The 12335-nt window shown below is 35.6% G+C and overlaps 2 protein-coding genes across 4 annotated transcripts in view; one reads left to right on the top strand and one right to left on the bottom strand.

Moving 5' to 3' along the window:
- Positions 1–2171, top strand: part of LOC148597372 (aromatic-L-amino-acid decarboxylase-like) — a 48877-nt gene extending 46706 nt beyond the window's left edge. For both annotated transcript variants that reach the window (XM_088563962.1, XM_088563961.1), the window contains exons 13-14: positions 521–622; positions 1134–2171. In XM_088563962.1, coding sequence (XP_088420088.1) covers positions 521–622; positions 1134–1934 — 903 coding nt within the window. In that variant the 3' untranslated portion in view covers positions 1935–2171. The remainder of the gene's footprint in view (positions 1–520; positions 623–1133) is intronic.
- Positions 2172–3202: 1031 nt separating this feature from the next.
- On the bottom strand, positions 3203–12307 carry LOC148597371 (uncharacterized). Of its 2 annotated transcripts, none has more exons than XM_088563328.1 (4): positions 12152–12307; positions 7037–8111; positions 5097–5281; positions 3203–4622 (listed from the first exon to the last, which is right to left on the bottom strand). In XM_088563328.1, the coding sequence occupies exons 2-4, from the start codon at positions 8046–8048 to the stop codon at positions 3342–3344; spliced, it is 2478 nt and encodes an 825-aa protein (XP_088419454.1). In that variant the 5' UTR covers positions 8049–8111; positions 12152–12307; the 3' UTR covers positions 3203–3341. The 2 variants fall into 2 exon arrangements, with proteins under 2 accessions (XP_088419454.1, XP_088419453.1); XM_088563327.1 differs by lacking the exon at positions 12152–12307 and adding an exon at positions 9797–9908.
- Between the last annotated feature and the right edge of the window lie 28 nt (positions 12308–12335).

Genomic DNA, 12335 nt, shown 5'->3' with positions numbered 1-12335 from the left:
ACATCGTCCATGGCGTGATATCGCAAATATCTTGACGTCTCAGAAGTAGATACATGTAGGACGACCGGACATAGAAAGTAAGGAATATTAAAGTCCAGTTAGTCTATTCCAACACGTAAATTAGGCCGTGAAAATAACATAGGATACACGTATTAAAAATAATCGAATGTTAACATTCTATAGTACAGTCAAAGCTGTCTGAAGTAACCTACCAAATGAGATTAAAAAAATGTCACATAAGACTGGTGTTCTTTATATGCAGGGTAATTAACACAGGATGATATATAGGGATACAGTAATCAGTTTACTAAGAATTGTTATTGCTGAATACAGGGTCCGCTTGTTCGAATGATTAACTCGCTGCACACAATTTATCCAGTGGTTGAAGTTTTGAAAAACTGGGCCAAGGTACCCATGACAGGTTTGACTATACATGTATGTTTAACTAAGAAACCCAATGGCACTGTAATAACTATGATATTGTAATACATGTAATTGAACATATTATTATCAATTGCAGGGTGTTTTGTTGGCTACCAAGTTCGAGCTAATGGTACGGAAGGACATTCGTTTTGAAATGCCAGCTAAGAGGGTATTGGGGATGATTGTATTCCGTTTAAAGGTATTTTTCTTCTTTTTTTTCTATTCTTTTTTAGAGTGACTGGTCGATGCATATTTGGGTAGGGTACAGTAACATATGCTTGTGTGGAATCCAGAATCAGAGACATCTTATCTTTTGAAAAATACATGTAACATCTAGTTTAGCACATGTACTAATCTCTTTTTGTTTTTGCTACGATTTCGTATTAAAGCATAAGTGTTTGTTAATCATGAAACTTAATTTGATAAGATTTTTTTTGGATTATTAATAATTAAGCTATTTAATGGAAGTTTTGTATGTTTACATGGAAAGAATTCTTTAAATGAAATGAGTTAACACGTTATGACGGAGATGTTAATATTCATCCTAAACACAAATCTCACGGCTCTATCTATTTACCAGATAAAAGGATATTCTTCTTAATTGTACAAACAAAAACAAAATAAACCATCAAATTCTGCAATATAGTTGAAATAATTTATTAAATGATTAATTCTTGCTCATTAATTGTATGAATATATGTTTGTTTTAGGGTGATAATGATTTGACGGAAACTCTACTAAAACGATTAAATCGTTCCGGAAAGTTACACATGGTTCCTGCTTCCTTAAAAGGAAAATACGTCATACGGTTTACGGTGACGTCACAGTACACAACAGAAAGTGATATAGAACGCGACTGGAAAATAATTTCAGAGACGACTACGAAAGTTCTTCAAGATGATGAATCAGCCGATGAGGAATTGGTCTCACCTGACGACGACGTTTTTGAAAAAGACGAGCTTCCAGTTCTCAGAGTGCCACGTGTCACTCCCCTGAAACGTAAAGATTACGGCATAAGCCTGTTGCTAAGCAATGTTCCTATGTCACCAAAACTTATTAATGGAAGTTTTGCTGCACTTTTTGACAACAATGACGTCATTGTTGAATTTGCCAAACAAATAACGAACTCTGATTTCAACGGGAGACCAATAAGATTATCCCCGAGAAGGAGGCTGAAACTTAAGGATAGCACAAAACAGCAAAGTCTAGACACGATAAAAATTAACAGACCATTAAGTAAACATGTAAAATATGGATCGCTAGATTCAAAAATTGAAGAAATTTTAGAGTTATCTTCCCTTACTGATCAATCAACCTCAAACGGATTTCATGATATTGCTGACATAAAGGAAAATGAATTGGAGCTAAACCAGTCCGACGACGACGATCAGGCGACAGTAGAGGTACATATTACAAGAATAAATGATCTAGAAGAATCCAATGGTAATCAGTATGCTTCGGAAACCAGAGCTCCCCGGAAGTGCAATCATTGTGGTCATATTATTGAATAAAAGTTTGCTATTTTGCCTGACGACGAAAATGATGGAATAGATGTTTGCTGTAGTGAATGTTCGTACATATCAAGACATTTCTGCTTTTAAATCATTTATATGATATTTTCATCCAGCTTTAACCTGAAGTTTATAACTTCATTAGCAATATTGATATTGTATATAACTTTGAAATTGAAGGACACTTCCTGTCCTTATCTTTAAAAAACGTCCCAACCTGTGCAATAGTAATAAAATATGAGCATATCAAACTTGTTTAATTTAAATTTGCTATGTTAAAACCAAATAATAGTGAACTCAGCAAATAAGTTAGACATCTCTCCATTTTTGGGGACTCTGTCGATTGTAACCTATCGTCAAAATACCATATAATAAATCAAAGACTGGAGTCTTTAAAGTCGCTAATCGTCAAATATTCTCTGTCACAGTTTTTGGCTTATTTTCAACATCCGATATGGTACGAATGCGATATGCTCTAAAATCGAGTGACTTCCGCTAAAATCTGGTTTCCCTTAATATGATTGCGTACTCTTTCGTAACAGTGATTACCCGAAATGTTTTCAATTTCCCGGAACCAGATTAAAACAACTGGCCATGGCTATATATAGATATCGGGGTCCTGTTAATATATACATATATGACCTATATATAGTCAATTGTAACGAGCCCCTGTGTTTAAATCGGATACTAGGTCAATACTATGTCAATTCAATGCTAACCGATCACTTCATCTTTTAATGTAAACTTTACGTTCTCATACAAGTGAAAACACACTTAGACATGTGTATGATACTTTTAAAAAAAGAAACGTTGTAGCGATCTTTGGGTCACGTATAACACTGATAAAGGTACCAAATTAGGAAACAGATTAAACAACTGGCAATGAATATTCATAGATATCCCGGACGTGCTAAACTACAGTCTTGTAACGAGCCCATGTGCCTGAATCGGAAACCGGGTAATGTTCTATGCTAACCGATCATTTCATATAAACTTCCCGTTCTCATACAAGCAAGAAACACACGTAGAACACACGTATATGATATCTAAGGGTTACATGTTTATCTCGTATGAAGCTAGAACTATGACGCTATAGCGGTAAACACCATGAAGATCTGCAGCATTATGTGGTGTATACCTATATATTTATGCACATTATATGCGAATAGTCCACAAATTAATAACCAGTTAAAAAAATGAAGGCGCGAACGGAGAAGCAAGTGAAACAAAAATCGTTAAAATGGTTGTGATGTAAATGTATACAAAAACAAATATTAAGGTTTTATTTTTTTCATAAAAATATTGCTACAAACATTCAAAAGAAAAAATGTAGAAGGTAAATCAAAATAACTCATGTTTAGAAGAATGTTAACATTATAATAATATACTTGGAGGAAATAGTGTTAACTAATCCTTCGGTCGAACAGTTTTCCATAACTCACTCTTTTTCTCCGGCATTTCAGTTATTATTCGAGCTCTCTCTTTCAATTCTTCAAGCATCTGTACTCGTGTTTGCCAGCCTTGCTTTGCCTCTCTCTTTTCATTTTCTATAAGTAGCTTAACATACTCCACATCGGTAAGAGGGTTTGGGCGAAGAGCTATCTCACCGAGACGTTGAAGGCTAGTTCTCACTGTCTTCATTTTATTCCAAACTTCGTTTGCTTGTTTATTTAACTCTTTCGAAACGGCAACGGCCAGTTTCTCGTGTTTTTCCTTTTCGCTTGACGCAATCTGGTATTTCTGACGCAGCTCTTTTAACTCGCCGGTCACATGACGCACACGCATTTGATATATGTAGTTGCAGTTGACATGTTCCCGCCAATAACAATGCTCGATGCATACAGTACAAAATCCACGTTTATTGAAAACAAAACATTTGTGTTTTTCGTCGTTTTCGGTATATGTACAGTCATCGTGGCACGTCCGGTTACATCTCAAGCATGTGGTTGTGTGTTGTCCGGGTGGTAGCATGACTTTTACGAAGTACTCTTGAGGAACGGTGAAAATAAAGTTTTTGTTGGCCTTAATATCTTTCTCGTGGTCCTTGATAATTTTCCGTTCTAATTCGACCCTATGCAATGTGTGAAGACCAAGTTTAATTTCATCTTGAAGGGCTTTGATGGTTAATTCAATTTGTTGTCTTTCTGTGAGAACTTCAGCAGTCAGTTGTAAACTCTTAGTCTGAACCGTTTGAAGGTTCCGAAAAAATATTTCAAAGTTTTCCTGACCCATTTCCCAAAACATTTGAGCCGTTTTATTTTTGCTTTGACTGACAAAGAGTGCAGAGTTATTAAACTGGAAATGGTCTTTGAAAGGCACTTCAGCTTCTTTTAGGGAAGCAAGAACAGGAGGGACATTACCGTCCGCGAAGGTAATCAGAACGAAAATATTGTTTGCAACGTCTTTACCAAATATTGATAATAGTGAATGGAAAATATACTTTTGAGCAGGAGATAAACGAGCCAAAGGAGACTGTACGACAAAACATACGGCATCCAAGGTGGTTATTCCGCACTCCCCTGGAGTTGTGAAGAAACTGCGTATTTGCTCAACAATAAATTCGTCTCTTTTGATGCCGCTAGTGTCGCCGAACCCGGGAGTGTCGATTATGTTTAGGCTGTAGGGAACTTTACACCCCTCCTGGTGACATATCTGATAACAAGTGACCCATTCAGTTTGAGAAAGAGCCTAGAAATACATTTGAAAGGTAAATATTTAAATGTTGCTCAACTACATGTGCATTTTATGTGGCGATTCCAGCGCAAACGTAGTCTGATTCAGTGCGCTATGTCCAAGGTTTTAGTGCAGTTTATTTTCCCATTGTATCATTTTCAGTTTATATGTGTTTTAGTTTGCTATAAATATTGTTTCGTCTCTCTTTTTTGGAATTTTGGTTGCATATCAAATTGAAACAGAAATTACGACGCATTATTTTTTTTAAACTAATGGATATCGCAAAACAAACCACACATTTGATTCCTATTGTGCATTTGTTAAAAAAGTTTCTCGCATTGATAAATTTTTAAAGGAACAAAGAAGACATTTTTGTTCAAAATACGTGAAATCTACACTAATTGCCATTTGTTTCGTTGTTTTGTTTTAACTTCAATAAATAGGTAAGTCACCCAACATCTTGCTGCACAATAATTTGCAGTAACAAACCTGATTGCTATTTTTCCCCTTCTCCTCAGAAGTCAAATCAACCATTGTGAACCGGAAGTCATCCTCAAAAGCCACATCTGTAATATAGTTGATCATTCCATCAACAAGAGTTGTCTTTCCTGCCCCTGTCGCTCCCACCATCATGATTGTCTTCTCACCAACGTTAACGCCGAGTCTCTTGTTACCTGTTATTTAAGATGATAAATTATTCTACATTCTGATGAGAGGTCACTCCTAGAAAGATGTGCATTATACCGAAATTTGCGATACTTATATGAGTGTTATTATTTTTGTATTTAGAAACCATGGAGTTGATGCCACTACTGTTGGACAATAAGTCATCGAGGGTATTCACCAGTCCAGTCAGACTTGTCTGACCCGAAGTGTATTTCCTATACATGTATTTATATCAACGAAAAGCAGAAGCCCAATATTTGAATTCCCTAAAATACTGAGAATTTATTCCGTGTACATGTACTGTGTTAAACACAGTAGCTACAATGTACATATACATCAATATTACTCTTTTAATACTATACAGCTATGTAGTAGAAAATATCGGTGCTGCATTTGGGTTCCTATTGCAATACATTTGGTTTTGAGTATATTATACTTCTTGTATAAAGTTTATTTTTGGATTTTAAACTTCCTTATTATTTAGTTCTAATGCTACTGATGAGTGAGTACATGTTTTCATAGAAACACGTGTACAGTATACCGGAATTTGCAATCTTGAACATTTTTTTTAATTATAACATAAATTTAAATTATGAGAAATATAGGCTGGAACAACATTCAAAGGGAAAGACATTGTTTTAGAGAAAGACGTTTGTCAAGACGAAAGAGATTCACACGGGGAAAGACAATATGTGGGCAACATACAAGTGCGTTCTTTTGTCAAGAATGAAGCACAAACACACCAAGTGCTAGTATTCGTGATAAAATAAGATGACGTCAAAACATTTAGGATTTGAAAATGACAACAAAAGGCCAGCATTCTGTATGTTTTTATTTGTTTTTTGTTTTTTGTTTTTATGTTTTGTTTTGATTTTTTTATTGAATGAAGACACGTAGTACATGTATATTTGTATCGGTACTACAGAGATTGGCAGTACCGAGAAAAATATCTAACTTCTTCGATACAAATAGATTAGGCCTGGGTTTATTCAAAAGATTTTATTGGTTGACATTGGACAATGTTGGATTTATGTAGCCTAGTAGTCTAGACTGTATAGAACAATATAAATTGTCATAGAAAATTTAAAGTGAACTAAATCCGTAAGACTTGACGCAAACATAATACACTGTACATCATATCATGTCGGATACAGAATATCAAAAGAAAGTCGACTTGTTGTGAATACAAAGGCAGGGTGGTTGGAGCATACGGTAGTTGTGTCACTGTTTTACTCCGTTGAAGAAGTTAGTCAGTACATGCAAGTACAAAAGCACGTGTAATTTCCTATGATATAAAATTAGTCATGGTACCCCAACAAACAAATCTTGCATGCATGCTTTGTTTTGAGGAAAATTCCATATCACCATTGATGTACACTGGTAGGGGTCCAGAGATTTTTGAAAGGCAGTACCAGAAAAACTGGAAATTACAGTTTATTATTGATCATTGTTTGCCTCCTTTCCCCCCAAAAAATGCGGGAATTTAAAATTTTCAAGTAAAACGTTGGACAAAATCACCAGAACTGGAAGCTTCAACACTTGGGAATAAGCAAGACAGATGAGATGTGCGTTAGGGCAGGGACTGCGGGACAACACTGGGAAAATGTTTAAACACCGAGATAAGGCACTCTGTAGTCTTTAGTTAGGGAACAAATGGAGAGTGTGCTAGAGTACGTTATTGTACAGGTATTTCATGAGAATATACCATAGGCATTATAGTACACTGTACGTGTAATTAGATGTTTTTTTACTTATACACTGACCTAGCACACATTTTCTCGTCTTCGCCTTCTCGTTTCTCGCTGACAATTTTTCATCCAACGCTAACTTGTATCTAGCAGGGTTTTCATCATCAATCTTCCTAGAAGACTGCATCAATCGGAAAGCTAGAGAGACTTTGGTCTCGAATGGTTCACTAATGTAACCGAATGGACCCTCAATAGATCCTGATATAGCGCGGACCTGGAAATTGTAAGCAGTCCTTCCTTTAAGATTTTGGACCGTAAAAATACATTCGGGTCCTTCAGTTCTTGTTTTTGACCATGTTCTTGACGTCTTTTCCTTGTAGCGAATTTCGTAATAGTCCACCTCCGGTCCGGTTGATGGGTCCCAGCATATTGTACACGTGGTTGATTCTATCGATATTTTCTCGGGTTTTCCTGGTTTTGAAGGATATTGTTCTGCTTTTGATTTTCTTCCTGTAGACTTCGACATTTCGTGGAGCAGAATGACCTCGTGATCACGTGTGATTTTTGAATTTCTATGGGTTGCGGAGCATGCGTCACATAACGCCTCTTCGCAGGTACGACAATATTCTTCCGCTCTTGCGTCTATGTCCTGCTGTTGGCAGGGTTCACAGACCAGCGTTTTAATAGCGTCTAAGTCTAGCACAAGCTTCGACTGGTCTTTTTTACCTTGACGGCTCCGTATGTCGTCAGTTGTTTTGGCAATCTGATTACGACTTTGACTTCCGTTAGTTCTTGGCGTTGGTGTTTTTTTATCCGCGAAGCTTCCGGCTCGCAGACTCACTGAACGCCTAGCGACGGTGTTTTTAGATGTAGTTTCTTGCCTTGGGTTTGTTCCTCGAGGTGGAACGTTCTTCTGGAAACCAGTCTTTATAGTTGCACGTGAAGAAGTTGAAGCGTCGCTGCGCTCACGTGCTGTTTTACTAAAAAGATTAGTACTCGAGGCTCTGCTGCTATTCCTGCTGTCGTAAAACTTTATTCCGCCGTTATTTGGTGTCGGTGACTTGTCGTCGTCATCATAATCATCCATTTAGAAAATGTAAAAAGCTTTCATGATAATTAAAGGCGTATATGTGTAGTCAGTTGTATAAAGCTACAATAAAAATATGATACATGTTTTTAAAAATACATTATGTTCTATATAACGTCTGTTGGAAACGAAACTTAAGTATCTACAGAATTGTACCTTAACGGAGATTATTTTATGACAATTCAAATTCATAAGAAGTTCAAGAAACCTGCATTTCAGTGTCTATTTTCGCAGTTGTGGAGCGAAGTAGATTCGCAGGAAATGGATGAAACTTATTTTTACAAGAGCATATACACGTACAGTATGTGTACAGCTCGTGCCCAATGACAGTGCCTAATGACAAATGGTTTAACTTAATATAGAATAATTCTTATATGAACTAAACTTTAATAGCAAATGTCTTCTTCTATATTTAAGTGAACCGAATTGTGATACGCTTCATGAGCATGACATTAAAAATATCAGGTTTCGGTAATTGAGCACCTCTTATTAATAAAAACACTTGTAAAATGAAACATACAATGTAGTACCATGTTTACAAAGTAACTGTTGGCGTATTACAAGTTTTTTAATGTGTATAAGGAAAGCGTGATTAATTCCACAAGAACGATTAATATGAGCAAATCCGATTCCTCTTTTTCATTCGGAAATCATTTATGGTAAACCAGATCTCCTCCGAACCCATAATAGAACAGAAACCTGTCTAATTCTTTCATATCTAAAGCATGTGTAAAATGAACACCCTTCTAAACCAAACAAATTCATCAATCAAACCTCGTTTGGTTTCGTTTTGTTTGTGTTCAAATTGTGTATTCACAGTATATGCAAAATGTAAGAATTATTGTCTGTAGATGTAACTTATGGCTAAAGTCTTTACAATGTAAAAGATACAACTGTGCTAAGCGATCTTGACACGTTATTGGCAACCCTGTACATGCATTTCGAGTCAATCCGTTCATTATTTTAGCCATGCTAAATAATTATTGTTGTACTGTTTTACTATCATTAATAGTATCTTGGTTTTTTTTTTCATTTTGACAAAATATAGGACAGAAATTAACGAAAACTTAAAGTTAGGGAATACGGTCATATATCGCTGTATCTTGCAGGTAGGTATTCATTTAGTGCCAGTTCCTGGTTTTTAATTTACAACGAAACCATGCTCCTTGACTTGCCTAACCTATTCGGCTTTGACAGGGAATCAGTATTATAACTTTAATACAAAAAAAAAACACAACAAAGGGACAACAACCTAACAAAGAATATAGACCAACACATACCAAAGAACATGAAATAACTAAAATAACAAGCACATAGAAAGTAAATGAGTAACTCGGAATCCACTAATACATGTAACTAAGAGTATGGACCAGCTGCACCTCTGCATTTCTAGAAACACCTTCCGAGTTTCTCATAAAATGGCATGACTGGGGTAGACGGGTTTTATGACACAGTGAACAAATCGGTACATGTATATCATCGTACAGATGTCTATAAATATTCAAATGCTAACCACCCATTTTTAGTTTTAATCTTGTATCATATATTTAAAATTTGAGGTGCTGTGTCAGATTTATTACGTGTAGAAACTGACGTTCTTTTTCACACTCTTAATCATAAGAATAAACGAGAGGTCTATAAAATTTCAACTATATTCCAAAGTTCCCAAGAAAAAAATGACGAATAGAATGGCATATTGTTATTTTAGAGAACAGCTTTAAAATCACCAAAGTTGAAAACTCACTTACCTAACAACAATAAAATGCTGTTCAACTTTTCGGATATCCATCTCGTATATTAAAAAACATTAAACTTAAAAAGCAAAATTCTCAAATAAAACCGAAGAAAACCAGATCTTTAATAAATCAGTCATGTGTATTGGGCATGTAGGTTTACAACAATAGAAATTTCATTTGAAACAATGAACTTTGATATACCAGTTTATACGAACTATTTAAATATAACTTACTGTTAAAGTCTTTGATTTTTTCAATCGGACGAAAAACTTCATTTACAAAATAAGCATGGCTATAAAAGAGCGAGATTTATTCCAAAGGGTGATATAGGACTCGTTAGCTAATTTGGCGCATTACGATACCAGCTGATGCGAGATTTATTGCACGGTAGTCGTATTTTCTCAACCACATCGTAAACTCCTATAACAAACTACATGTATTGTATACATTTAAAAAGAAATATTTTTCGGTAGGGTTCAAGGTTTGGAGATAACTATGCAGCGAGTAGGGTCATTACGTTTGCGCATTAAATTATACATGTACATTACATAACGCACTACCTTTGCCATATATGTTATTCATTGCAAATTTGATCCGTATAGGAACATGTACATGTACAGCAAATTATGATGTGCCAATCTGAAAATGTAAAATGCTAGTTTACAGTTAAACCGGTATTAACTGAACCCCTTTTGGATTGTAGAAGGTGTTCGGTTTATACAGGTGTTCAAATTACCTGGGTTTAAAACACATCTTAGCCGATATAAAATGGATTCAAAAATGTCTGCAGCTGGTTTTGACAGGTTTTCGTTTTATTCAAAGTTTGGTTTAGGCAGGTTTCACTGTATTTCGAGTCTGGTGGCGTTGAACTTATGTCTTGTGTACATGAATAAACTACATGTATGACAGTGCAGTGTGGAAGCAAATGAAAAGGAGTTTCAGCTCCGATTTTCTTCAAGTTTAAAAATTTGTTAGACGGTCATGCTTACTTTTCTCAACAAAAAGCTCCCTGGAGCCTTTATCCCTCACTTTGTTAATTTTTTGCCTCTCAGGGCAATAACTGACAAAGAGTTATCCAAAAATTTTGACTTAAAGGCGGCTTTGGTCAGACTTATCATAAGGATCATTTCATCAGTTGGAAGTTTCTTTCTATCTATTGAAGATTTCAAGATATTGGCTGAAAACAGCTAAAAAATCTGGAAAACTTAAATTTCGGTAAATACCAAGGCCATATCTGGGACAAAAATCAGCGAAGCGGAACGAAACCTAAACTTGATCTGCACCTTATCTAGGTAGACTCCCATACCAAAAATCAGTTCAATATATGGAAGCGTTTAGAAAAAAGTGCGGAAACTTAAATGTCGATAATAGTTCAAGGGCCATAACTCTGATAAAAATCGGCGTAGTGGAACGAAACATATAAACTTCATCAAAAACTCTTAAGGGCATACCAAAATCAGCTCAATATTTGCAAGCGTTTAGAATAAAAGTGCGGAAAACTCCATTTTTTCTGGACTGACAGAAGGAAGAACGGAGTGCAAATCTAAAGTCCACCCTGGCTTAAGCCGGCTATACAAATATTAGAAAGGTGTAAATTGAAATGTCATTCCGTTATGACATGTAATTGCATTATGTCTTGTTGCATGCCGCTATCATAATACAATCTGTAAAAAATAAGCACGGAACTTCAATAACCAATGCAAAAGAACAGGACCCGTCCGTGACGTTTATTCCTCCGAGATTCCATATTTACTCAACAATGATAACTGAATAATAATATTTGAACAAAAAAATGTTCAGAATTAAAAGTGAAAAGATACATAGATGGTTTGACTGCTATCTTAGCATATCATATAAAACAACAACCCTTGCTGGTCTTAAATCAAATACTTTATCAAGTGACAGAGTAATCAAGGGAACCAAGTTTATAGCGGTAATTATAGAGTAATCAAGGGAACCAAGTTTATAGTGGTAATCACAGAGTAATCAAGGGAACCAAGTTTATAGCGGTAATTATAGAGTAATCAAGGGAACCAAGTTTATAGCGGTAATTATCGAGTAATCAAGGGAACCAAGTTTATAGCGGTAATTATAGAGTAATCAAGGGAACCAAGTTTATAGCGGTAATTATAGAGTAATCAAGGGAACCAAGTTTATAGCGGTAATCACAGAGTAATCAAGGGAACCAAGTTTATAGCGGTAATTATAGAGTAATCAAGGGAACCAAGTTTATAGCGATAATCATAGAGTAATCAAGAAAACCAAAGTTGTAGCAGTAATCAAAATAATGTAATCCAGGGACAAAGGCCAGACATGGAAAACAGACATACACAACAAAGAACATAAAGTAACTAAAATCATACATACAAATGATCAACAATGAAGATTCCAGTGGTTTGAGTCTTTTGTTAATTATGTGTAAAACAGTGGCACAAATGTTGGTAATGAACGCCCTTTAATGAGTTTCTGGATCAACCAAGTTTTTCCAATGCACTCAGTCAAGGCTAATATAGTGATAATAATGGAATTCACCTCAGCTGGGCATGTATAA

This window comes from Perna viridis, chromosome 15 (assembly GCF_037379345.1).
Source record: "Perna viridis isolate PV_CMFRI_1.1 ecotype Kerala chromosome 15, ASM3737934v1, whole genome shotgun sequence".
Taxonomy (NCBI): domain Eukaryota; kingdom Metazoa; phylum Mollusca; class Bivalvia; order Mytilida; family Mytilidae; genus Perna; species Perna viridis.
This window is presented reverse-complemented; position numbering and strand designations above follow the sequence as displayed.

Coding starts and splice junctions, on each gene's coding strand:
- LOC148597371 (XM_088563328.1), bottom strand. CDS start 8,048: ATGGATGATTATGATGACGACGACAAGTCACCGACACCAAATAACGGC. Junction 5,282..7,036: donor GACGAGAAAATGTGTGCTAG/GTCAGTGTATAA, acceptor CTTAAATAACAG/GTAACAAGAGACTCGGCGTT. Junction 4,623..5,096: donor AGGGGAAAAATAGCAATCAG/GTTTGTTACTGC, acceptor ATGTATTTCTAG/GCTCTTTCTCAAACTGAATG.